The following is a 27,344-nucleotide window of genomic DNA, read 5'->3' on the forward strand; positions in this document are numbered from 1 at the left end:
TCCGTGACGCTGCAGCTGTTCTTCTACAGGAAAAGAAGGTTCAGAGACCGATCCAGCTTCCGGGTCTCTGCCTCCAGAACAGCAGCTTTGGGCTCCCTGACCACAGCTGCTAAGGAGGGAGACAGCTCTTGGTGAAGGGCTGACAGCTCCTGGCTGGTCTTTGCACAGCACTCTATATAGTCCTGCTTGTCCTTCCGTTCTCGTGCCAGCTGCGTCTGCAGAAGGGACACCTGAAAGAGGCAAAAGGCCGAGCTCAGACAAGCCCACGCTCTTAGGACCATCCGTAGCTCCACGGCACCGGCTGTCAGGGAAGACGCACCCTCTAGCTCCAGCCCTGACAAACTCTTTGTCCTCGTGCAATGGGAAGGAACAGGTTCCCAGAGTCGCCCTGACCTGAACTCGCATCAGCAACAATTTGAGTTGCTTGCTGGCATACCACTCACACCTACAGCACCGAGACGTGACAGGTATCTTAAAGAGAGAGGTTCCTACAGGATTTGGTAGCCCAACTCTTTTTTTCCAGAGAGAGAGTTGGGCTACTGACACCTCAGTTGCACATGCTTTTTCCTCAGCAGGAGGACTACTGGTTACACAAGGTACTGAAGAGCTGTTCTGTTACGATCTGGTTTAAAAACTTGACAGCCAGCACCTGAAAAGGGAGCAAACTCTCCTTTTTCCTAACTTTGGAGCATTTCACAACTGAGCAGAGCATACTTTGCTGAACAACGCCCAGGGGGGAAAATGAGCCTTAAAGGACTGCCGAGGCCTCGAAACTCCTCCAACTCTACTCTTTCCTGGCAACACGGAGTTGGGCCTGCTGGGCTTTTTGGTGGGAGAGACCCAGCTGCTCTCACCTCCTGTTAGGTCTGCAGTGCAGTGCAGCCACAGCAGCTCTGGCAGGTTGCCCTCTGCCTGCTCTGGAGTGGAGGAGACGCACACGGAAAGGAAGACGTCAAAGGCACTTCACAGCAAACACTGTGCATAGGCTAGGGACCACCACCGCTGAAGAGAGGGACAGAGCTGACCTCCTCTCTGAAATAATAAGGGCACCTGTGTGAAACTGGGCTTGGAAGCCTGAAAAACCCTCCCACGCTCTGGTAGGTAACCCAGAGGTACGAGTGGGAGAAGCGGCCATCTGGGAGCATCTGCCAGGAAGTGGGAGATGGAGTTCCAGGTCCGCTGTTGCCCAGACCCGGAGGAGTGCCCTAACTAGCCAGCCGAGGACTATGCTTTGAGCAGAGCACCTCTCTTTTCCTGCTGAACTGCGGAAGCAGGTCCACAGTGCAGGCAGACACAACAGTCACAAGGGGAAGGGGTTCAGTGAGTTATCTGTAGCAAGAGACCTTCAGACACGGAGGCTTCCTGGTGAAAACACCCTTAAGATTCACCTCGATGGCTTCAGCAGAATCCCTGGCTCGCTTGCCAGAGCCAAGCATCACGTACTTGACTGACATAAATATTGTATGCATTTTGCCCTGAACGCCTGTGAAGATTCGCCTCCTCAGGGAGGCCAGGGTGTACCAGACCCATACACGTACACGGAAGAGAAGTCTGCCGACCGCTGCTACCGCCAATACCACTGTCAAAGGACGCAACAGGGTTCAGCAGCTGGAATGTACATTCTTACTCTGATAAAACAAATGGCCATACAGTGCTTAGGTCTCTGACTCGGTCTGATGCTGGGATCACGATTAGCACAGCATAGCAATATGAGACTAACGCTTGCCTGAAGGCTATAAGCTCTGGCACTGCCTGACACCCCTGGCGCTCTGATACGACGCAAGCTCCACTGCTAACAGAGTCAAGGGAAAATGGAAACAGTCAACACGATGAGTAAGACTCAAGGGGAGCATCCTTAGAATAGTCTCTATTTTCAGGCAAGTTCCAGTTTTCTGAACTTCCTCCAATCCCTCTCCCACCCTGCCTGACCTCTAGGCAAGTCAGAGACTAGACCTAGGTGAATGATGTTGTTAGGCCGTGGCCAACAGGTGTCTCCGACACTGCCCGGTGTACTCGCTTCCTGACAGCCAAACCAAACTCGGGCTGTAGCATCGTGCAAAGTTGCGCCCATCAGTACAGCCACGGCGGCTTTTGATGAGAGCTTTCCTACTCCTCACCTGCTTCTGCAACTCAGCTAATCGACTGCAGCGAGTGTGAGGCTCCTCCTGTGAAGAAAACGCAAGGATTTCTTTTTAGTCTCCAGTTTGGTCAGGGCCATGGTCTATATGGGACTTGGATTAGGTTTATACTGAGGGGCTGCTGCCACTGGGATTTGCCATCGTTCCTCCGTATGGCCAGAGCCTCCTCCCACCAAGTAGGATTCTGTTCTCACCTGGCTAGAAGCAGGCATCTTGTGCTGGTCGGACTCAGAGAGAGAAAATCCACGTGCATCTGGCAGTGACCGACCACGACACTGTCTCTTCAGTCTCCTCCGTTCACGTTCCACCTGCACGTTGGACAGGAGAAAGGGTCACAGAAACCGGCCACCAAACAAGGAGCAAAAGGACCGCTGGACATCACGGCAAGGAGATGTCTGCTCAGAGACCGTTAATGGCCCCAGAGAACGTTGGGGGCAAAAAGCACGCCATGTAGGCTGTGGAAGGGAAAGAGCAAGAGGAAAGAGTTCCTGACACAAGGGAGTCAAATGCGTGTGTCTGGGGACCCTGGGGCAAGAAGGGTGGTACCGGAGTGAATTGCATTTGTGAAGGCAATGAGGTGCCAGAAGAGAGAGAAAATACAAACGTGTGTGTCCACGGGGGAAAGTGGGAGAGGGAAGGAAACAAGCAGAGGACTCCAAAGTGCTGTCTGTGTTGCATTCCAGAGGACCGCAAGGCTGTGCAGAGGCAGCGAACGCCTCTTTTACCTGCTCAAGAGTCCTCCTGAGCTCAGCATTGAGTTGCTTCAGCTCAGTCTTCTCCAGTTCCAGCCTTGCAACTGCTCGCTGCAGAGATTCCAGCCGCTGCAACAGGAGTCTCTTCTCCGAGAGCCACGATAGCTGCTCCCCTTCTGCAATAGCCTGCTGGGTATTCAGAGAGGAGATGATGTGAGCTGGTGCCGCACAAAGGTTAGGAGGGCCAGAATCAACACGTGGGGGAGAGTGACCGGACTCAGGAATGGACAGTGCCAAGGCCCTTCTTCTCCTCCTGGTCCACAGGCCCAAACAACACACTTTTTTCCTAGGGGCCCTCCTCCAGATCACCTTGGAGAAACGGACCTGTTTGTTCTGGACATGCTTCCTGCTAGTTTTGTTCAGCGTGCCCCGTTCTGCTTTTGAGAGAGACTGGAAACATTCCTTTCCTATTCAGCCACTGAACGGTTTTACAAAGGTCTGTAGCATTTCCCGCTCCCTCTCGCTCAGCCATTTCTTGCCCATCAGGAAGACTTCCACATTGACGTCTTCCTCTTAGGGAAGCTTCTTCACATCTTTGGTCATCCTCTTTGACCTTCACTGTATATTCTCCTATCTATAGTGCTACTCCCTGTCCTTGGACAACCAAACAATACGCAACATGTGGGTGAAGCATGTAGTTCTGCAGTGATAAGACACTACGGTTTCGTTCTCTATTCCCTCTACTGTTACATCATCGTTACAGAACTGCTCTTTGAAAAAATACACATTATCACCCAAGCCCTGTGCACTGCTCTGAACCGAGTCCAGAGCCACCCCCCCTCGTGGGTTTCTTGATGAACTGCTCCTTGAAGCAAGCTCGGACAGCATCTGTACACGTAGTCTTGATATCAGCACTATACCGATCTCTACGGATGCACCTGCATTACCTGCTCTAATGCTGTCGCACACCTGATCTACATGGATGCAACTGAAATCTCCCATTGTTTTCACGTTGCCTGCCCTTGTCACTTCTCTGCTTCCCATCAACAGATCACAATACCTGTCACCATCCCCATCGGGCTGGTAGTAATATTTCTCAAGTAAGGTATAAATGTATAATGCATAAACACAGTCTTTTATTAGCAGCATTTTTTATATGCCTGTAGACTAACGGAATGCTGAAAGTGCTGGCAGAGCCCCAGGCAAGTTTGCAGCACAGGCTGTCGCAGCTGTTCCACTAGCAGTACCTGAGTCAGGTCGCCTTGGAGAAATCCACACAAATTTGCCTTTGCGCTTTTTGGACTGCGGCACAAGTACATCCTGAATGTGCAACAAAGCCTTCAACCTGATCAGGCAACGGTGCGAATTCCGTTCTTTTTAGTCCACTGGAAAAGCTGTACCTCACAAATCTACATCTCTGAAAGCATCCTCTAAGCACCATCAGTGTGGCTGCTGTTCAGCCATCGTTACAAAATTCAACTAAGTTTAGTACTTTAGTCTGGTCACCTGCGCCCTTTTTCCTTTCCATGCCAACGCCTAACCACGACACGTTGGCTAAGCTTGCCTAGATAGGAGAGAACCCGTTACCCACCCCCAAATTTTGGACTTGATGTAATTTTAACGGCAAGCTGGGTATTCTTTCAGTAGTTCTGGGCTTGACAGAAAACATTCTAGCAGGTGAATGGTCTCTGGCCAGAGCTACACAGACAGGCAAGCCTGCTGGCTGCAGTCACGGTTTCTTTGGCCAAGCAGGTCATCTGTTTATGGGAATGTATATTCCCATATCTTTACGGGAAACATCTTTAGGAGCCTTTATAGACATGTGAGTTGACTGATGATCGATCACGGTGCTTACCGGAAGATGAAACCGGTCCTTGTCCCTCTCTGGAACCACACCCTGCAGGACGGCTATCGCTTCCCTCAGAGTCCCATTGGCCGTTTCACTCTTGGTAAGGGCAAGAGTCAGTGCTTGTGCCTTCGCTTTCCATTCGATTTCTCTGCTTTCGGTCTGCTTCAAAATAGCAATCACACGCTCCAATTCTTCCGCCTTTGCTTTCCTCTCATCTTCCAGCCGTTGGGTTAGCTCCCCCTGCCTTTTCAAGAGACGGTCCCTCTCCTGGAGAACTTTCCTCTTCTCTGCTTCCTCTTCCTCCCATTTTTGGAGTCTCTGGATTTGTTTCTTTAGGGTCTCTTCATCTTTCCATCGCAAAGCTGATGTTAATTGTTTCAGGAGCCCACTCTGCCTCCTCAGCTCCTGTTCTCTCCCTGCCAGAGTCTTCTCTAAATACCCGACTCTGTCTCTCTGGTGCTTGATCTCTTCATCCTTCTTTGTCAGAGTCTGCCGAACATGCTGGAGATCTTCCCGAAGACCTCCGATTTCCTCTTCTAGCTCTTTTTGCTCACTTTGAGCCTTGGTCTCTCGTTCCCTCTCAGGCAAGGCTTCTTCCAGGAGCTCCTCTTGCTCCCGTATGTGTTCTTGCTGGCATCTGATCTCCCAGTCTCTCTCTTCCAGCTCTGTGTTCATTTTGCTGACAGCAATCCTTTGTTTTTCTTGCTGCTTCTCCAGCTCCTGGATGTGTTCTTGCTGGGATTCCGTCTCCTGTTTTTTCTCTCTTATGTCCTTAATACCCTGATTGAGAGGAGTTTTATGCATTTCTTTCTGCTTTTCCAACATTCTCATCTGTTCCTGGTATAACTTCATTTCTCCCTCCCTCTCTGACAGGATGGCAGTCATATGAGTGAGATTCTCCTGCAAAGCTTTTACCTCTGCTGCCTCCTTCTGTAGCATCTGCATTTTCTCCCACTGCGTTTCCACTTCCTCACTTTTAATTTTTAAGATAGACAATGTAGTTTGCAGTTCTTGTTCAAGGCAGTGATTCATATCTGTTGCTGTGTTTGCTCGGGTTTCAGAGGCTGTGACAGATTCCTGAAGAAGTTTTATCTCCCCTACCAGTTTTTCATTAAGTGCTTGCAGTCCGTCCCGTTCACGCTGCAAAACAGGGAGGAAAAGATTCAGTAATTCCATCTAGGTATGCTTGCTTTTCGTACTAGATTGGAACTCCTGCTCCGGTGGCAGTCAAGGGCTGAAGTTTGAGCTTTTAGTAGAAAATTCGAGCTATTCAGTTGGTTTTCCCGTTCGATGTAAATTTTCTACTGTCCCTCGAAAAAGATTTGAGAACTGTCCTGTATTTATCAAACCGTGTCCATAACTGATTTTTGGAGGCATTGTAAATGACTCCAAAAGTGGGAAAATATTGATCACGTAAGGAGAGCTGCTCTGGCTCAAATGTCTAGGCTAGTATCCTGTATGTAACGGTGCCTGTAAGCGCATAGGCAGGGAAGAAAGCCGAAGAGCGGGGGGTAGATGTACACGATACCTCCCCTCCCCAACCCCAGCGCTGTTCCAGCTTGTGAGAACTTTCACAGCCTCCTCCTGACCCCATATAGACCTGCTGTATTTAAAACACCCGTTGTCAAGGAGTTCAACAGGTCTGCTCTGCTGTAAGTATAGCACCTCCTGTCATTTGCTTGCAGCGTGGCTCTCGCTGCCTTTGTCAGATGGCTCCTCTTCATCTCTTGGAAAAGAGAGTGACCGGCCGCTGCCCCCTCTCTCCCTGCCTCTCGGGATGCTGTAGACCTTTCCTGCGCCACCCTTTAGGTTGCGCCTTTCCCAGCTTACTCAGCCAGTCCCATCTTCCTTTTTGCCCTTCTCTGAACCCCTTCTGGCTCTGGTGTGTGCTTTTGGGGAGGAGCTGCCAGAACTGCAGCCAGGATTTCAAGTCCAGACTAAGCACGATTTAGGCAGTGGCATGATGATGTTCTCTCTAGTAGGGAGGAAGGGAAGAGAGAACAACCCCGACATTGGATCAGCCCCCCCTGCCACCCCCCCCCTTTTTTTTTTGAGAACAAAGCCAACATTTCATTTACCTTTTTTCTTTCTTTTTTGGAGCCCTACTGTGTAGAATTTTCATGGTACCATCCTCTAGAACCCCACATCCCCTCTTGAAGGAGTCACGGTCAGATGACAGCCTGTCATTCTGTGTTTCAAATCAGGACTAGTTTTCCCCTTGCAGACATACATATTTAGCTGGATCAGCACTTTTGTTTCGCAAATGTCTCTCTTCTTTCCCCACTGTCTGCTCACAGATGGGCAATGGTGAACAGCTTTCTATCCTTAGCAAACCTTTTCTTCTCACCCCTTTTTCCAGACCCAGGTATTTAGAAATCTAACTATGGATTCGGACACAATTAATTGCCAAAACCATGCAATGTAAATAGAGACAAGGTTGACAATTACTTGGACTGAAGCTTCACGGGCAGAAATCTTCGGAGCTAAGGAAAATAAGCACCCTGAATCATAACGGAGTTTTATGTGGCTATGGCATCTTTTCCTACTTATTTGGAAGAATGCAACTGGAAAAGTTAAACCAAAAACCAAGTTGCTCCTTAGACTTATTAACAGAAGGCCAAAAAAATATGTAAGAAATGGCCCTTCACGGCATCTGCCAGCCTCACCAGGACATCCTTTCTTTGCTCCTCGGTGCTCTCGAGTTTCCTTTCCAAAGACGCCACCTCCTGATGCAGAGTCATAGCCTCCTCCTTTAGAGACTCTTTGGAGGCTGCTAGCTGAGACGTCAACTCTTCCACCTCAAGTAAAACATAGCAAAGCAGTCAAAGACTACAGCTTGTCACTGTCAGCCATTTCATATACTGTCAGGAAAGGGAAAGAACCACTTTAAATTTCACCCCCTCATGAGAGTAGCAGGTTCACAATGGATACAGCGGACTTGTTTAAAAATCTAAGTGGGTCACCATGTTCATCTGAAAAACCACCTTAAAAAACAAGGCTAGCAGTAACAGGCCAGCAGAAGCCCATTCTGATGATTGCTGGCAAACAAGCAAAAGGACTAGCCCATCTGGCCAGGGCAGCAGCTGAGATTCAGCTGACCAGTAAGTCTCCTTCAGACCAGCTGAGCTGGAGGCCACAGTATGACGGCAGTCAGAGGGATTAGCCCATCAGCCTGCTGCTCTGCAAGGGAAAGGCAAGAAGGGGAAGAGACCACCTGGTTGACGGCTGGAGTAGCTACTGCTGTTTCAGTCACCTGCTTCTGTAGAGCATCCCTCTGCTGAAGAAGGATATTCAGTTCCTCTTTGATGGTTTTGATTTCTCCCTTGTGCCTCTTCTCCACTGCCTTCATCTTACTCTGAGTTTCCTGCAGCTCTGCTTGCAGCTTTTCTGTGATGTTCTGCAGACGCAAATGGAGAGCAAGTTACTGGCACCTGCCATCAGGCCCAGCCTTTTCCACTGTCTGTCTCAAAATCACATTCATTCAGCCACTTCTTGCTGCTTTTCTACCCAGCTCTGCTTCCATTGTGACCCTTCCTTCCTGTTGCTGATCTCTGGAGCTTAGCAGGCTCTGTGCTTTCCGTGCCTGCAGCAGTCCTTGCCTCCTCAGCCGCAGGACTTAGGTTCTATTGCCTTCCTACTGCCCTTCGCTCTGTTACCTGGCGCTCTCAGCCTCTCTCTCAGCTTACGCCCAATTGCCAACTGCCTGTTCTTTCCACCTGCCCTACTAGTCCGATTTACCTGCCCATTCTCTTGCTGCTCTTTCACCTCCTGCCTGAGCTGCTCTAGCTGCTGCCAGGCTTCTCTTAGCTCTCCCTGAGTTTGCAGTAGCGTCTCTAATAAAGCAGCCTTCTCACTCTCCTTTTCCAGCAGGACCTGCACAGCAATAGAGAGAAGACGGCTTTAAGCTTCCCATAGAGAATTAGCGTGACAAGACTCAAAGACCGATGGGCTCACACGTGCCCAAAGCACTGTGCTGCTGGTCTCCTAGGTCCTCATCTGCCCACTTGGAGGCACAGGTTCCTAAGTGAGACTGGCTTCAGGATGAACATGCTCCATCCCCGGTCCATCCGTGATTGACTCTCCAACAAACTCTTAGTCATCTAACAGGAAAAGGTGTGGCATTTCTCAAGTGTCTCGCCTTGCTGGGGAGGGTACGTGTCCCTCGTCTTCTGCTGTGTCCTGTTTGTCTTTCAGTAGCGACTCTTGCGCCTAGTTAGCAGTTGAGAAAGTGCAAGGCTGCCAGAGGGCTGAAGCTAGCAGCTCCTTCAGAAAACTCAAGTATTCTAAGTGGGGTTTGGTGAAAATTACTTCAGTGTTCAGGTATTCAGTAGACTTTGGGAAAGTACTGGCATGACAGGGACACACTGTCATCTCTGAGCGCTGCCCTGTCATTTCAATACCCGTAGACACAGCTGGGGGTACTGCTGTCCCTAGGCAGTCTGCATAAAGAGGACTTTGCGTAGGACACAAGGAGGACTCTCAGTGTGGGACAGGGTTGCTTTGGCACAGGAGATCTGGGCACAAAACAGCTTACCGGCAAGTGACTTAAAACACAGCCCAGAAGACACCTCTGCGTTACTGCTCAGAAATACTTCAGAGGAGTCTTTAATAAGATTTTTCTTTTGCCGACAATCCTGCTGCGCCCCTCCCTGTCCCCCCCCAGACAAAAACCCCATCCTCGTGGGGATTCGGTCCTGCAGACTCAGTTTGGTCTTTCATGGAGTTAAGGCTATAAACGCATATCAGGAAACATCAAAAGAGGACCACTAAGAGAACAGTGAAGATACTCTGAGGTAAGTCTTACAAAAACCACAATACAATAGCAGCACGAAAATCGAAAACGAAAGGTGACGTTTCTGCCTGGCTTCCTATGAGAGGTCTCATTCCTAGTCCCAAAGATAGCCCTGCACGCCTTTCACCTCACCACATTCCACGTAGAAAACAGGTAGGGCACGCTCCACGCAGCCCGATATCCAGCCAACTCCCACAGCTCTAGCCTTGAAGAAAACCGCACAAATTCTCCTTTCACAGTCTTTACCTCTTGCTTGGCGTTTTCGACTCTGGTTCGTTCCTCCTCTTGTTGAGCTTGCATGGTAGCAACTGTCTGCTTCATATCAAACAGCTGCTTCTCGTGCTCCCCTTCGGTCTCTGCCTTCTCCTTTTCCCATTGCTCCAGCATCCTCTGCAGCTCTGAATGGTGCCCTTCCCGCTCGCTTGCCTGATGAGGGGAGGAAGAGACTTCAAGATGACGTCCCAGCCAAGCTCCTCAAAGAAATGTGAAGCTTCATCCCTCCCACAACCCCCCACCCCAAGAGGGCACAGCAGTGGCTTTGTGCCCTCCATAAATCATGTCCTGTCAAGGAACTTAAAAGGAGGGTCAGCAGGTGGAAGAAAAGGAGATGTTACCTTCCCCTCTCTGATGGCTGCCCGTTTCCTAGCACCTCCCTCCTCAGGGTTTCTCTCTATTCTCAGAGGCTCTAGGTTCAAAGCTCACCTCCCTTTTCATCACTGAAAAGCTGCAGATGGACTGCAGGGTGAGGAAGAGACCAGTACCCTCATGCCCTAGGCACGAGACAGGCCACCAACTCAAGTACCAGGAACAAGGGGCCTGTTCCATATGCGCCAAGCCCAAAGGGAATACCTCTGTCAACCGTGAAAGGGCGGAAAGGAAGGAACAAAGTTTCTGTGACTGCAGTTGCCAGCAATGGCCGGAGTCTACTTCATGGTAGACGGGAGTCTGGTAAGATCCCAGCCCTTTGCTGCCATGCTTTGGGTGGGGACCACCCAACCCTCTGTTGACCTCGTCTTACGCCCACACTGAATCCGTGCCTGCATTTACCGTCCCAGCACAGTCCTGGGGGTCTTCACGTGCCTTCAAGTACGAGCCATCGGCTCTGCTGCCTGGCCTAGCAATGTGTGGCCTATGACAGACGATTGCTGCCATTTCACACGCTCAGGCTATTATTCTTCTAAAGCCAGCCCACAAAGCTTGCTTGAAGAATTCCGAAGCATAATGTTTCCTACCAGGTCTTGCAGGAGCTTGTTTATTTCCACTTCATGATCACTTTCCCGAAGTTTGAGGGTGGTGTTATGCTGCTGTTCTGTCCGCGAGAGCTGTTGCGCCATGTTTTCCCGTTCCTGCTTCATGAGAGATCTCTCTGCTTCCAGCTCACATTGAAGGCACTTCGCTTCCGCTGCAAACACGACAAATGGCAAGCTTCAGAGTCTACGCAAACAGTGCTTCTGACTTACTGACCTTAAGCCATTTGAATTTCAGTGTAGGAGGGATCTGCCTCCAGCTCCTTCGCTCCTCAGAAGCACTGCGGACAGAGAGCTGTTTTTATGCCACCTTCTCTAGGTAGGGGGATCACCGGAAACAAAGCACACGAGGCTCTCACCTCGTATCACCTCCTTGGCCTGCGTAACTGTGTGAAGTCGGATTTCAAGCTGACTCCTGGTGATCTCCAGCTGAGATACGTGCTGCTGAGCCTCAAACAGGCTGGATTCCAGGGTCTCCTTCGCTGACCTGCAAGTTGTGAATACGGAGAGAAATTAGTTTCTTGCTCCTGACACCCACAGGGAGCTATTCCGGTAAGGAGTCGTTCAAGATCCCTACACCTGAGTATGGAAAATGGGTTGCATGGAAACGCGTATACAGAAAATGTATTTCTGCCATTTAAAATAGCAACGCAGGCCCCTCCGAGGGAATGCCCCGGCTTTCCTTATGACCTAGCCTAACACAGGAAGGCCAGCCAAATTTGATCTCAGTAGCCACATCTTAAATCGCTGTTGTCTGATCTATGACGTGCAGGTAGCTGTGCCCACAAAGCCTGTGCCAGCAAGCAAAAGCCCAGCCTCTGCTCACAGCCCGTATCTCATCAGCACTTCCAAGTTGCTCTGCAGGGGGACAGAGTAAGAGTATTTCCCTGGCTGACTTGTGACTTTTTAATGCTGTTCCTAGTGCAGGTATAGGTAGGTCATTTTCCAGACTCCCTACGTTTCAAAGGGACTAAAGAAAGACAGCAGATGATACAGCAAAATCTCATGCTTGTAGCAGCATTTGTAAGAAATCAGAAGTAGATTTTATCTGAACAAGCCCTGCCTGAAAGGAGAGACAGGTATCCTTCAGTTTAAACTGTTGGAAGTTCAAGAGAAAAACTTGCTACCTTTATTTCAGTGCTGCTAACTAAGTAGGCAGGAGCCAAATGACTCGTCGCTCTTGAAAAGGGAAGTTGTAGTACCGCAGAGGCAAATTGTTGCATCCGTAGACTTCAACCAACTGCTGCTGCGTATGACACACAGGCTTCTGGAACCAGGAGCTGCAGTTACCTCCCTGACCCAGCACAGCGTCCGGTGTGCCAGGTGCCTACAATACACAGCACTGCCTCACTAGTGCAGGGATGCAATCAGGATAACATCCTTCAAGGTAAAGGGGCACCTGAGTGGTACAGCAATAAAACCCACAACAGAAGGACTTCCCTACTTCGATGGACAATGGAGGATGTATCTTCAAGATGGAGAACAAGCACATCTTTCTAATTACGCCAATCTCTGGCAGTCCAAAGTAAATATGTAGAAAAAAAAAAAGGAGCTGAACATTTAATAATTTAATAACAGCCCAACAGCTGACCAAACATAATTCAGCTGGATCACATCAGAGAAGCTGGAGCTCAGAAGAAGCAGCAGCTCTCAAGAAACACACCGAGTCAAACTGGTGTTCATCAGCCTTGCTAACACCATCCTCTGGAGTGGTAAAGGGTAAAAGTCAAGAAGCATGACAAACAATCTCCAAAATACCATTTGTAGAGCTCTGCAAGTTCAGGAGTCTTCTAAAAAACACCTAAGAGGAGGACAAACATCTCGATACTTTTTTTTCTTTTCTTTTTTTTTTCCCTTTTTTTTTTTTTTTTCCGGGAAAAGCAGAACTTGTCCAAAGCAGAACCAAAACCAGAGAGAAACTCCAGATTTCAGTAAACATCTGCATGGTTTAATTATTACTCAGTTCAGAGCCAAGTTGGCTTGCTTTGGACTTCACACAGGAATGTGCAAGGGGGCATAAACATGAGCCCAAGGCTCAGGAGAGCTTTGCTAGCTTTAGCTGTCAGAAAAATAACATTCAAATCATGGTATACTGGGGTTTTTTTTTTGCTCGAGATTCTTCCCTTTTCTGTCCATGGAAGGTGAAAACATCTGAAAAGCACACAGGATGCAATACATCCTCGTGTAACCATTACCACCTTTATAATTACAGACCTTAAATAATGTCCTGCCTAGGGTCTCCTCCCTGCCTTTACCTGGCCTCTGCCAGCTGCTCTGAAAGGCCTTGTCTGTCCCGCTCCGTGGCTGCCAGTCGCACCTCCAGGGCAGCCTTCTCATGCGCCAGCAGTTCCTTCTCTTTGGACGCCTCGGCCAGTGCGTGCCCTTGGCGAGAGGACTCCTGGCGCAACTGCTCCAGGCCACTGCTAGCCGACTCTTGCTGGCGGGAAACCTGAAAGCGGGACAAAATGCAGTTAGAGTCCTTTCTCTGGAGTTCTGTGCAGAGCCAGACAGTGCCACTTCTGAATCAGCTAGAGGAGAAAGAGCTCCCGTGCTGTGGGCTGAAAGTTTAAGAGCATCTGCTGTATACCACACTCATGCCCTGGGCTGCCCAAAGGCACTGGCACTGTTAACTTGCAAGGGATGTGTAAGGCCCTGCTGGGTTGCCTGGGACCAGACGGCTCCTTCACGACAAACACACATACCCCGGACTCCGTGTTTTCATGCAAAAACACTGCATTTGCCAGAACTGCCACCTTGCCAACTAAAATTCTATCAGAATCTAGTCCAGTGCTGGAAATTTTCAGGGAAGGGTGAGCAAAAGCAACTTTGCTCGCTGAAGAGAGTGAAAATACACGTGGTTTCTCCTTCTAGGAAAAAAAAAAGATCAAAGTCTCACCTACTTCAGTGTGTAAAGCAGTTGGATGCAATGAGGGGATGCTTAGCCCTTGTGGTGAGCGGTGCCATTTAGTGAGTGATGAAAGCCTGGCTGATGTGGCCAAAGAGATGGTAGACTCTGTTTGTACGGTACTTCATGTCAACAACACTGTTTACTTGTCTGACACAAAGAAGTTGCCTACTAGACCTTGCCGGTATTCAAGCTTGAAGCTTCACCGTGATTTTTAGTTTTTTTCTTCAGTGCAACACCTCTGCTGGCTACTTGCCAAACATACCACGTACTCCAAAACTAAGACTCTCCAACGGAGAACAGACCATCAGAAACAAACAATTCTCTCAAAGTTATCCCACAACACCCAAGATTGTACATTATGTAACTGACAGTTAAATGATGACAAACTCCCCAGTCTCCTCCAGCGACACGATTCTCCCAAGCTCTTTTGCCAGGGTACCAAAATCAGTTCGTCCAGAGTGAAGAGTCTTGTGTGATCCCCTGTTTCTCACCTTCTTCCTCAAAGCCTAAAGAGGCTCTAACAATTCATAGAATCATCACATCACTGAGGTTGGAAAAGACCTTTAAGACCATCAAGTCCAACCATAAACTTAACACTGCCAAGTCCATCACTACACCGTGTCCCTAAGCGCCACATCTACACGTCTTTTAAATACCTCCAGGGACGGTGACTCAACCACTTCCCTGGGCAGCCTGTTCCAACGCTTGACAACCCTTCCGGTGAAGAAATTTTGCCCAATACCCAACCTAAGCCTCCCCTGGCGCAACTTGAGGCCGCTTCCTCTCGTCCTATCACTTGTTACTTGGGAAAAGAGACCACCACCCACCTCCCTACACCCTCCTTTCAGGGAGCTGTAGAGAGCGAGAAGGTCTCCCCTCAGGCTCCTTTTCTCCAGGCTAAACAACCCCAGTTCCCTCAGCCGCTCCTCATCAGACTTGTGCTCCAGACCCTTCACCAGCTTCCTTGCCCTTCTCTGGACACGCTCCAGCACCTCAATGTCTTTCTTGTAGCGAGGGACCCAACACTGAACACAGTATTCGAGGTGCGGCCTCACCAGCGCCGAGTACAGGGGCACGATCACTGCCCTCCTCCTGCTGGCCACGCTATTTCTGGCACAAGCCAGGATGCTCCTGGCTGCCTTGGCTACCTGGGCACACTGCTGGCTGATATTCAGGTCCTTTTCCCCCAGGCAGCCTTCCAGCCACAAACTTGCCTGTATGTCTTAAAATACAATGTCAACAGTTTCAAGATGTCATTCCCATTCTTAGCAATACAAGACAGCAGACATTGACTTGCCGCTTTGTCCCTCTCTCTAGGCTCAAACAAACGGAGTTTTGAAAGTTGCAGACTTCACACCAAGAAGCATAAGTAGAAACAAGCAGCCCTGGTTTTTGCCTCAGAAAAAGGATTCGGAGCTACACAGTTTGTTTCCTTTGCCACATGTGAGAGCAGCAGCCCCACTCAGATTCACGGACAACACAATCATCTCTCTGCAGCTTATCCAAAGCCAGAAAAGAGGCCAACACAGACAGGCGGATTCAAAGAATCTGTAGAAGCAGAAGACAACTCAGAGAATTGCAGAACGGCTCTGCAAGCCATCCACACGCTTCCAAAAACGAGCAAACCAAGCCTTCTGACCTCCAGCACTACCAAGTGTCTCCTTGGCAACAACACTGCAGAATCCCACAGGTCACAGCTTCCCTGAGCCAAGCAGCCAAAAGCCCACCCAGAAGCACCAGGTTTTTGGCCTCACCTGACTAAGTTTCTCTTGGGTTTCTTCCTTCTCCTCGGCCAGTATCGTCAGCTCTACCCGCAGCCCCTCCTGCTGCTCCTCTGCCTTCTTCAGCAGCTGCTCCAGGTGGGCTTTCTCTGCGCAGAGCTCTTCATTTGTTCTTTTATACAAGTTCCGCTCCTCCTGCTCAGAGATCTTTGCTCTCTCCATCTCGTCCACTTTACCTGACAGAACTTCATTCTCTTGCTCCAGCTACAATCACAGAAGCACAGAGGAAATAACGTACAGTAAGATTTACTCTGTAGGAGGTTTGGCTTGGACAGAAAAAGGAACAACATTTCCATCTTTGGTCAGTCATACTGTCAGAAGGCAAGAAGTCTGAGAAGCAGCAGCAGCTGGAGACCAACGCCTGGCAAGATCTTTGGCAACCCTGCTCACCTGCAGCACAAGTTTGTTCAGTTGCACTTTATCCAAGCCAAGAGCTTCATTGATACTGCTCATGTTCGCTGCTGCAACACGTAGATCCGCTATTTCAGCACTCAGCTTATTCTGAGCCCCTGCCAACTCTGCTACTGACTGCTCTGCCTGAAGAGACAAAAGAACAACGTGACAACAAAGGCAGGAAAATCCCTGACTCCAAGCAGCAACTCCACATCCCCTGTGTGTCTCTGACATACTCCCAGTTCAGCGCTCCCAATAAGCACGTGGGGACTAACTACCCCAAAGAGCCTGTGTGGTCTGATCGCCATTTTCCAAGAAGGAGGAGGACAACGTTGTCCCTGTCTTCTACTGCCAGAAACAGCATCTGTGGTGGTCTTGCTATCACTACTCCCTCTCCCACAAGTGCTACCTAGCAATAAGGTGACCGTACCTTCTCCAGTGCCATGGTAAGCGCCTGTTTCTCTTGCTTCAGCAGACCCCTCTGAAGCTGCGATTCCTCCAGTGTCTCTCTCGCGACTACCAACTCGCTCTGTAATAATGAGTGTTTTCCTTCAAGTGCAGCTAAGTCCTGCAGTCTGTGAGAAGGGGAAGGAAGGACAAACAAGTTTTTAATGTAAAAACATCCTCATTTCCAAAGCCAAGACTACAGACTATGTCCCAGGTACGGCAGTTTGCATGCTTTCCAACAGCTTTCTGTTGACACCTAACGAATGCTGGAATTTCCTGGCTAGGGCTGCATCACTCACTACGTCATCGATGTAGGTGAAACGTGCGTCGTCGGGAAGGTCAAACAAGCTTCCAGAAACCGCAGAAGGTTTCCAAAAAGCTCAGGTGCTCTCAACTTAACAGCTTCCTGCCTGTTAGTTCTCTCTCTCCTTTTTCATACATTGCATACAAGACTTCCCAAAGTTCTTCTTTGGGTCAGACAGACTTTTGAAGCCCAGATTAATATTCCCACAATTACTCTTGCCTTCAGCAGTGAAACGATGAAAGAGCCTGCAATCTAGCTGGGGAGGAGATGTGTATGAATTTCCAGTCCAATAATCAGAGGGTCACCGGATGAATCAGGCTGGCAGGGACCCCAGGAGGCCTCCAGCCCAATCTTCAGCTCAAAGCAGCTGGGCTCAGCTATGGGATCAGTCCAGGTTGCTCAAGGCTCTGTCCAGTTGGGGCTTCCAGCTTTCCAGGGATGGACTCTACGCAACCTCTCGGAGCAACCTGTTCTGCTGCACGATTGCCTTCACGGTTCAATTTTTGTTCTCCTTAAATCCGGGCTGAGCCTCTCTTGTTTCAGCTTAAGCCTGTCATCAACTACTCTGGGCAGGTTTGGAATGACTTTTTTAAAGGGTCATAAAGAAAGTACAAGGAGGCAGCTACGCTGTATGTCAGTAGGCAGCCAGAGCTGCCCACGTGCTCCCTGCGCCCTTCTATGCTACAAACGATGAGCATGCAAAATTCATTCTTTTACGGTGGGCCTCCTAAAGTCCAGCAACGCCCACCCCTGCCCAGAGAAAGCTTGAACACTCACAGGAGCTCCTGGTCACGACGCGCTCTCTCCATCGTCTGTTGCTGCTCCACCTTTTCCCCCTGGGCTGAATCTGCCTTCAGCTGCAGCTCAGTGTTACTTTGACGCAGGCGCGAGGCTTCTTGCTGCGTTACTTCCAGCTGTTGCTGTAGCTCTTCCCTGGTCTTCTCGAGGCTTGCACAGTCGCTGCAGAGACAAGGCTCGGTTAGAAGAATGAAGCGGCCTGAAGAGTCACGGAGCCCAGTTTCATCATTCCAGGACGGAGCTGTGGGGAGCACGGTAAGGAAGAACTTGCTCTTCCCCTCACAAAGTGACTGAAGAGGGAAGGAGAAAGGAAGGCAGGCTTTTGCCTTCATTCAGTGAGAAGCAGTGGCTAGGAAAGGGCACCCAAAGAACAGAATTCAGAGAAGCAGCATGTCGAGAGGGAGGCACCTTCTATTCCAACATCGCTCCCGATCTCCAAGACAGCCTCAGGATTCACAGCAGAGCACAAAAAGCAGGGACAGGAGGATGCCAAAGTGCCCAACAGAGGCATACCCGCAGTAGGGCAGGCAAAGTCTTTGCCCGTAACACCTCTGAACTCCCAGAACTGGAAGCAGATTGCCTCTAGGACGCAGGAGAAGGAGGAAACACGCACCTTCTGAGTGCTTCTACCAGAGACTGGAGGTGCTGCCGGTGGCTGCTGGACGTCTTGCATTCCTCCTCCAGTTGCTCAAGCCTTTGCTGCAGCTTGCTGCACTTCTCTTCTTGCTGTCTGTGCTGGTGCTGCAGGAAATCAAGAGAGTCCTGCCTGGCAGAAAGCTCTTCTTTTAGGGCCTGCAAGCAATGGGCAGGGAAAGAGCACAAACAAGCAATAAGGAGCAGGGAAGACGGCTCCAGGTAGCTGGGAGAAGCAGCCAGCAGAGACACAGCTCACCTGAAGGCAAAAGCTGTGATGAGGGGGTGGAGATCAAGGAGAGAAAAGCAGTAGAACACAGAGCTGGTGAGACTGGCAAGGCAATACGGTACCAAGAGCGGGAAGGCTAGAAAGAAACTGGCTAAACTGGCTCAGGAAATGGAAAGGTTTCAAGCTAAGGAAGGCATCAGCAGCTGAGCCTGTGGCCAGTGGTGAAGACAAGCAGCAATTCTCACCTGTGTTGCTCCTCGCCTCCTTGCCAGTGCTTCCTGAACCAATACAAAGGCATGCTCTGCGTCAACGGAGCTCAGGCAAGAGAGGATGTTGCTAGACTCTGCATGCTGGGAACTGTCGGTGCAGATAATGCTGACCGTGCTGTCACTGTCATCTAACACCACCTGAAAGCCCACATCAAGCTGTTACTCCTTGCTCACGCTGCTTGGTTTTCTTTACCTATTTCTCCTTCCCCCCCCCCGACTTCACCCTCGAGTCATTAAAAACTCAAGCCTCTCATTTCTTCAGTCGGCAAAGAAGTTTTGTCCCTGTGGCCACAAGGACTCCAGGGATTTCTGAATACAGCTACTAGAAACAAGACGAAACAAGCGTGCAGTGCCTGGAGGCTGCCTGAACGCTCAGTGTCTTGAAGCTCTCAGGAATTATTTTGGTCTCCTTCAGCTTCTCAGAGCCACGTACACGAGCCCCAGACCAACACTGGAAACAGCAACAGAAGGAAACATTAACACTGCCCAGGGAAGAAGGAAGCTGAGGAACACTGGAAAACGGCCATCAAAAACCTACTGTTTGTAATGACTCTGAGCAGCAGCACCAGAGGGTAAAAATGACTACATAAGGGGAAAGAACTGACTTTGTGAGAGGCTGTGTAAAAGATCTGATGATTAAACCCCCCCTCCATAGAGTGAAGTTTAGGAGTAAGTTAAAGCTGCCCCAAAACACTTGGACCAGTTCTGATTCTGGGGAAATAATAATGGTCACTGAAGGTAGAGTGAAGGAGCAGAGTTGGCAAGTGCATCGACTGAGTCAGTGACCTTTTATAAAAATCTGAAGAACAACAGAGTCATTGCTCAAGGAGGGTGGGGGAAGCCTCCAAGCAACACTGCAATACAGATGTCAAGTGGCCAACTCAGAAAGCACAGTCCAAGAGAGACCTTAGCGAGACGGTGAAGGCAAAGGTACTGAAACTTCTAGCGACTCAGCTGCAGTGTCACAGGACAGCCAACTCGGAAGTCATAACAGGTTTTATGTCAGAAAAGCGGTATAAAAATTAAACAGCCAGTAGCAGCTAACGTGGACAGTACACAACATACCTGTCTGTTCCCTGGGCTAGCCTGTTGCCTTCCTCAAGTACAGTTAAATCCAATTTACAGGGATGTGGTCCCAACTTTGTACTCACCTCCGTTATATCTTTTATCAGCTTTTGGAGAGAAAGATTCTCTTCTTTGGTGCTTTTAGTCAAGGAAGCTTCATATTCTTTCTCTAACCGACTTGCTTCCTGAGAACAGAATTGAGGAGGAATTAGGTACACAGAATAAGGAAAGGCTGGGCAGGGAAGAGCTGCTCCCCTCTGTACCAGTCCCATCCTCAGTGGCACTGTCATGCCGATAAGCCTCAGCCCTAGTGATTCCAGTATCTTCCTTCCCCTATCTATTCCACTTCTTCTTTGCTAAAACTAAGAAGAGAAAGACCAACAGCTAGTTTTTATAGACTGCTATGAAGCTGCCAATTCCAAGGAACTTTGACCCCTAGAGACTTAAAGTCACAGGCAGAACAGCATTGGTGCAACCCCCCTGAGGAAGACACCCGAGTTGTCTGCAGCTCCCCTGCCACTGCCTGCACCTGGACTGACTCCACACGTGCCGAACACACAAGGAATATTTTGGCAATGTGCCTGATGTTCCCATACAGTTAGCATCTTGACCGCTCCTTCTCTTGAGGAAGCCACACCTCTTTGTGCTAAGGCCGGGGAGCAGACACTGGGCTATCGCCCAGCTCTAAAGGTAAAACATACTAGAATCTCCACGGTGTCGTTAAGCGTTTTCACGGTCTTCTCCTTCTCCTCGTTCTGCCTCTGAGACTCTACGAGCAAGGCTGAGAGCTCCATCACCCTGAGAAGAGAAGGTCCACGTGCCATTCCAAAAGCATTGCACACCATCACCTGTTAAAGAGCTGAGCAGCTCCCAGAAGCATAGCAGAGAAAGTTCAACCCAGAAAATACAGCAAAGGCAGCGTTCACCTCTACAGGTTAACGTGCTTGACGTTGCAAAATGGCACTTCTTGCCCCAAAGGCCTCCTGCGCCCAGTCTTGCAAGGAATTGTCAGGACAGAGGTGCTACGTTGCTTATGATGGCCCTGGGCAAATTCCTGCCAAGTCCTTTAGCACAGGCCTGGGTAGCAAAAGGGCCGTCCAAGAGACGGAGCTCTCTTTATGCTGCTCTCAGTTTCTCACCAAGAATCAGTTAACAGCAAAAACATCGTCATATGCAATCTCTTTTCCAGCCTTGTCTTACTCAGAAGAGCTTCTGTCAGTCAGTCTCTTTTTTCTGTCCTTTCTGTTGAAGGCAAGAGTTTCACTAGGGACAGAAACAAGGCTGTGCACAAGGGGTGTGTTTTAAACGTGAACACAGCCGCTCATCTAGGAATCCCAGAAGCAGCCACAAAAGCCATAATGTTGGTACTAGCAAAGTTTAAAACACCTTTACCTGTCTTGAAGCTCCTTCTTCTCCAGGTCCCCCTTGGCTTGTAAGCACATCGCTTCCCGAGCCTTCTGGTTTGTTTCCTGTTCCGCCTGCTGCTGTGCCAGATCCTTCAGGACAGGGCTACCCAGAGCGACGGACTCCCAGAGCTGTCCACGGGAGTGTAGGTGGGAGCAGTTTACAAGTATAGACCCAGAAAGCCTCATTTGCTCTGCCTTCAGCTCTGACAAATCTCTGAAGAAGAATACAGAAGGAGCTAATGTTCACACCACCACCTTTATCCGCTGACTCGCTTCTGAAGCGCGTAATTGCGCAACACTAAAAGCTGGCAGGAAAGACGACATCTCCCTTGGGGACGAGTCGTTCACCTGACACTTTGGGATCAGGACACACCTGGAGAGTTGAGCAAGGAGTCTACTGGACAGCTGAGGAATGAGTCTGTTCTCTCCTCAGAGAGAAGAAGAAACGTATGGCACAGCCAGAAGGCTTCAAGGACCTCTAATTACTCTTATGAATGGTTGCTCCTGCTCTATCCTATTAACGGACTCTAATTATCAGTAACAGATGTCAGGAATTTTACCAAGGTCCCCAGCTTTTACACCTCGGGGATCGGCCTTAAGCGACCTATTATTATCAGCACTTGGACTGCTAAGAGGCTCGTGGCAATATCTACATAAGAAACGTTTCAGCAAGGTGGTGTGAGAATAAGCCTAGAATGTTGTAACAAAAAAGCACAAATAATACAAGAATTAAATAGTACGCCAGGCATACTCTCACATCAAGGAAAGCTTCTAATCCAAGCAGATAAATGGCTGACAGCAACCCAGCTGTTGCTGTCAGAAATTGCATGCTGGCACCAGAAGAATGTACTATTAAGGCTACACTATTTTTGTTTGTCTAGAAGGCAACTGTGAGAAAGAAACCTCGGGGAGTCCAAGAACAAGACAACAATCATAAAAAGAGGTATCGAACTAAGCAAAATACATTGGATAAGTGCAGTAACAGGGTGGAGAAGCTATTCTTTCTCTCAGCAACGTTGGTACAGGAATAAGCGGGTACCAACTGACCGGAATAAACGAGCGGATACAAACTGACCGCAATAAACGTAAGCGGGAAATGAGAAGGAAAAAGTATATATATATACATATATATATATATATGTATATATTCATGAATGATCTTTCCATCAGGAGCAGTGGGAAAAGAAACTCAGGGAGATTTCAGGCAGACTTTCATCATTCTATGAAATGGACTGCTCTACATGCTGCAGGCATAGCTTTGGTGAGTCTCTTCCAATGAGTCCACGTATGCCTGTGTCTGTGTCAATACGCCCAAACATCACCACAGTCAAGTTATCTGTTCGGGGCCTCGGCATTGCTTATAGCCGAGCCCCTCAGTTTTACCTGAAAACCAGCATCACACAACATGATTCTGAAAATAGCCTAAAGCATGCTTAACGGCATTGCTTCAGACTCTCAAAGGAGAAATCGTATCTTTAGCTGCAACTAACGTAACATCGAGGCTCCAAAAGCAGGTGTGAAGGGAAGCTACATTTTCTCTGCAAGAGATCCAGCCTTCACTTCTACTCACCGGTCAGTGGCAGTCTTCATTTCCAGGAAATGACGGCGGAAGGTTACCACCTGGCGCCATAGGCTGAGTAGACTGTTATGTTCACCCCTTACGTAGCTGTCATAAAGCTAAACGTGCAAAGACAAAAAGAAATGCCAATTCAGCCTTCGCTGTCACCGTACAAGTCTTTCAGATAGGAGAGAGTACAACCACCATCACCAGGTCTCCTTTAATAACTGTTGCAACAGGGGCATCAAGGGCTGAAGAGCCACCACGGAAGCATCCTCCGTAGACCTGCCACCTGACTTCAAAGAAGGGAACGTCCACGCTTCTCCCCGCAGGAGTGGATATCAGCAAAGCAAACTGATCCCGATTCATCATCTCGCCTTGCAGAGGTGTCTAGCGGTCTTGGTGGAGGAAGACAAAACCAAGCCCCTCCAAGAGCAGTGTCAGATTTGCTCACAACAGGCTACTGGTAAGGGAGGCCTGTCTTGTTCTTCTGTTGGCTACTCTGCATGTGAAAACACACAGACCTCTCTGGTCTCCACTGCCCCAGGCGGAGAGGTAAGAACTCTTAAAAAGACGAGCGTTCATGTGTGACTGCCCTGCAGTGCCCAGCAACGGCAAGCCTTTGCCCATAAGCCCGAGTACTATGGTCACAGCAGGCGGGCATCTTCCATCACCACAATTTGCTGACACTCCTCCATCTCACACCCCTGTCTTCTGCTAGTCAACACCAACACACCCTCAACGTAGCCACAACTTTCACACAGCAAGTTCTCTCTGACAGGAATAAAATGCATTCTCATTCCACTCTGGCATCACATCTGACATTCCCGTAGCCTACCCTTACCTCACGTTCATTGCGCCACTCACTCTCCTTCAATTCCAGCTCCTCCCGGGCCCTCATCCAATCCGCCGTCAGTTTTCCAACATCTTCTTTAAGGGCTGAATTAACCTCATTCGCTTTACCGAGCTGCTCCCGCAGGAGGCTGTTCACTTCTGCCAGATTCTCACACCTTGGAAAGGGAGAAACAGCAATGAGCTCACTGAACAACTGCTGTCCGCAAGCAGCATCCCCGTGATTTTCCAGCTCCCTCAACACTGACTTTGCTGTCAAACGGAGGGGCAGTACGAGTGCTTTCTAGGATTACCTAAGATCTCTCTGTGGTGGCAAACTCATTTGCTTCTCCTTGCTTTAAGCCTTCAATTTCCATCTACAGTTGCGGTTTCCCCTTCCTCCTCAACTTCGATGATGCCCACAGTTAACGTCTTGCCTCCCCTTCGTGCTGTCTGATCCCTGGATGCATCATCTTTCTCTAGCATTCTCCCGAGTCCCTCACCTCCTCAACCACAGAATCATTTAGGCGGGAAAGGGGCCTTTAGGCGGGAGGTCACCCGGAATAACCCCCCGCTCAAAACAGAGCCATTCAGCACACAACGCTATTACTGCACCACGGAAAACAGACTGTGGACCTTTCTCCTTTCAAAGCGGCTTGCCGAACCGCTTCCCCTGGGGACACTAGGCAGCACTGACAGGTTTTCCCTCACTTCCATGAGCACCCAGGATACCAAGTATGAGGGAACGCTTCTTCCTTTTACCTTTGCTGTTCCTCTTCCAACTGAAGCAGTGCTTTCTCCAGGCTGTGGTCTTCTGCGGCTTCCCACCTGCCTGGAAGGGGTCCCTTCAGAAGAAAGGAAATGCTTAGTCAAATTCTCGTGCTCCCTTCACTACTGTGGCATCCATCGCTTTCCCCTCCATTTGCTGGGTATCTCAGGAGCTCGTGCCTTCTTCCAGGCACGACAGTGTCGTGACTACGGAGAGGAAGGGAGGGGAAGGGCGTTGCTCAATGCGAGTAGCTCTCCTCAGTCTCCCACTGTTGCACTCTCACAGCTAGGTACCCTCAGCTCCCGACGGCGAGCGCTCACTTCGACTTGAAGCCTGGGAACGCTCTCCCACCCTCCTACCCTTCGTTTCCGAGGTTTACTTCAGCCGCGAAGCAGAAAGAAAAGCACAGAGCCAGCTCTGTATGTTGAGCGCCAGCGTTCTTGCCCTCCAAAACGCTGTTGTTTCTACCGATTCTTTTTCCGAGACAGCCATCTAATGTAACGGGCGGTCTAGCCCTCTCCTGAGACCTAGGACACATGTTACTCCGGCAATAAAGCACTCTGTCACAAACCTAAACTCCTTCCCGACAGGGATTTCTGGACTGGCATTTCTGGGACTACTGGCTGCTCTGAGAATGGCAACCGGACAAAACACTGAGGGGCAAACTTACAGCGCTTCTTGAAACCCTCAGGCAGCAAACTCCGTCATTTCCTCTGTCGTTGCTTTGGGGGGCTTGTTTGGTCTGCGTTAACAAATGCTACGTCCACAATCTTTAGTTAGCAACCTGCACACTCACCCCTCCTGCTTCCAGTTGCTGCTGCAGCTCTCGGCACCAGGTCCGGTACTGCAGTACCTGGGTGGATACACAGAAGGAAGATGAGCGAATGCAGCTTGGGAGAGGCTCGGCTCCTCCTGCATTAGCTTTTCTCTACGTCCAAGCACAGCACGTTTCACAGTGCTGCCGATACAGTCAACAAGACGTCGTTACAATACCAGGGAAGCTTCACTTTATCTAACATTAAAGGAAGTGAGACGGGGTTTCTTTCACACGTAGTGCTGTCTGCTCATCCTGAGGCAGCCTTGGCAAGCAGAAGGATGGGACAGACCGAGACAGCCATGCCTGGCCCATGGCCACCACGTGCCCCAAATCAGTATGGCCAACGGGCTCAAAGCCCAGCGGGTCCCTGAAGTCAGAGAAACGAGCCTTCAGAATTGCTTTGCAGCATTTAGCGCGTCAAGTCGGTTCTGACCGCAGGCCTGCTCAGCCCCTGCAGACTGCGGATTTCGGTGCCGCTGCAGAAGACAAGCACGGCAAGAAAAGCAGGACGGCCTTACCGCCAGCAGCGCCGCGACCACCGTCGGGCACGGGGCCGGGCAGGGCACGGCCTGCCCCGACCCTCCGCCCAGGCCTGGCACCCTCCCCGCTGCCAGCGCTCCGGGCGAACCCGGCCAGAGCTGCCTGCCTCTGCCCGGGGCCGCCCGAACCCCCCCGCCGGCTCGACTCCTGCCTCTGGGACAGCCCCCCGCTCCCGTGGCCAAACAAAGGCGTTTGCAAGCCCGGCATCTCGGTTTAAGCACGGAAAGGAGCGACCGAGAGAGGGGCGCGGGAGGGGGACGGCGGCAGGGCTCGGCGCCTAGCACACCTCGCTGGGCGGGGCCGGGCCGGGCCGGGCCGGGCGGAGCAGGGCGGGTGCCGGGGCCTCCCCCGAGCTCTGGCCTCGGCGCCGTCCCGCCCGCGGCAGCGCCGGGGAGGGCCCCTCGTTCGCCCCCCGGGATCTCCGCCGCCGAGTCCCCCTCAGCGCGGCGCGGGCGGCCCGGGCGCCCCGCCACCGCGGCCCGTCCCCGGGCAGCTCCCCCCGGGCAGGCGCCCCCGCTCCTCACCTTCGCCTGTAGCTTCCGCACCAGCACCGCTTGCCGGTGCTGCGCCTCCTGCGAGCTCTGCAGCCGGCGCCGCAGGGAGGCCTGGCTCGCCGCCGCCATGCCCCCGCTCGCCAGCCGGGCCCGCCGCCCGCGGGGCTCCGCCGCCTGACGGGCCCCGCGGCGGGGGCTGCCCCGCGGCCTGCCCCGGCGGACCGCGCTCAGGCGGCCCCGGGCCGCGGCCTGGCGCCTGCCGGGGCGGGCGGAGCGGCTCCCCCTGCCCGCCGGGCGCGACCGGGAGCCGGGCCGCGGGGCGGGAGAGCCGGGCTCGCTCGGGGCCGCTCTGTGGCAGCGGGTCCCTTCTCGCTCCTCGCTGACGGTGCCGCGCCGGGCTGCGGTGCTGCCGCGGCGGAGAGGCCGCCCGGCAGCCGTTTGCTCCAGCGAGTTCTGCTCAGAGACCGTTAACGGCCCCGCAGAACGCTGGGGGCAAAAACCGCTCCCCGTGGAATCTGGGAGAGAAGGAGCGGGAGGAAACGGTCCCTGACACCACAGCGTCGGGTGGGGGCTATGGGGACACTGGGGCGAGAAGGGGGGGACCCCAGCGACAGTAGGAAAGGTCCATCGCACGGGGAAGGCAACCGAACAGCTAGAGCTTTCTACTAAAAGCTCAGACTTCAGCCCTTGACTGCCACTGCAGCAGGAGTTCCCATCGAGTACGAAAAGCAAACAGACCTAGATGGAATTACTGAATCTTTTTCTCCCTGTTTTGCAGCATGAACGGGACAGACTGCGAGCAGGTGGAGAAAAACCGGTATGGGAGAGAGAACTTCAAATCTACAGGACAGCGTACTCTGCCAATTAAGCTTTATTTCCTGAGCGCGTGAAGAAACACAACAAACAAACAGGGCTCAGTCCCCTTTGCCCAGACTAGGCTCTCACATGAATTCACTGACTCACCACTCAGGTCATGAGGTTTCATAACTTACAACCTGTAACACTTAATTCATGCACTTATGAGCAAAAAGAAATATTAGTTCCCTGGTGAGAATGCTCATCCTTCCTCCTCCATCACGGTGCGGGTGTCCCCTGTATCACTCTGGGAAGCACGAAAGCCTCAGCAGTCCAGCTGCTGTTGGATCCGCTTCAAAGGCTTTTGGGTAAGCGGATGTTTTATACCTTCCAGCTTGGAAGTCTGGTCTATACCATTTCCAAAAGCCAGCAGATTCTGACAATACTGCCAGACAAAGATGATGGCTGCAGGAGACAGCCAGCTGCAGGTGACGATGGCTGCATCATGGCCCTTTAGCTCTTTCTGGCCACCTGTGCTGCCTAGCTGGTGCTCTCGCTTCAACCTTGTGGTGCTGCTCCCAGCATACAT

At 50.9% G+C, this 27,344-nt stretch overlaps 1 protein-coding gene across 1 annotated transcript; it reads right to left on the reverse strand.

The window, feature by feature from the left end:
* On the reverse strand, positions 1 to 27,344 carry LOC140659661 (uncharacterized). Its single transcript, XM_072879538.1, has 26 exons — positions 27,143 to 27,344; positions 25,991 to 26,475; positions 24,906 to 24,962; positions 24,103 to 24,185; positions 23,354 to 23,519; positions 22,522 to 22,628; positions 20,938 to 21,165; positions 20,247 to 20,343; positions 19,632 to 19,730; positions 18,457 to 18,618; positions 17,963 to 18,141; positions 17,329 to 17,511; positions 16,231 to 16,375; positions 15,798 to 15,944; positions 15,381 to 15,611; positions 12,974 to 13,167; positions 11,078 to 11,205; positions 10,704 to 10,873; positions 9,718 to 9,897; positions 7,933 to 8,076; positions 7,346 to 7,477; positions 4,686 to 5,819; positions 2,864 to 3,019; positions 2,333 to 2,446; positions 2,118 to 2,165; positions 1 to 230 (listed from the first exon to the last, which is right to left on the reverse strand). Exons 1-26 carry the CDS (start codon positions 27,342 to 27,344, stop codon positions 24 to 26), a joined length of 5,178 nt encoding a protein of 1,725 aa, XP_072735639.1. The 3' UTR covers positions 1 to 23.

Source organism: Ciconia boyciana, chromosome 14 (genome assembly GCF_034638445.1).
Source record: "Ciconia boyciana chromosome 14, ASM3463844v1, whole genome shotgun sequence".
NCBI lineage: Eukaryota > Metazoa > Chordata > Aves > Ciconiiformes > Ciconiidae > Ciconia > Ciconia boyciana.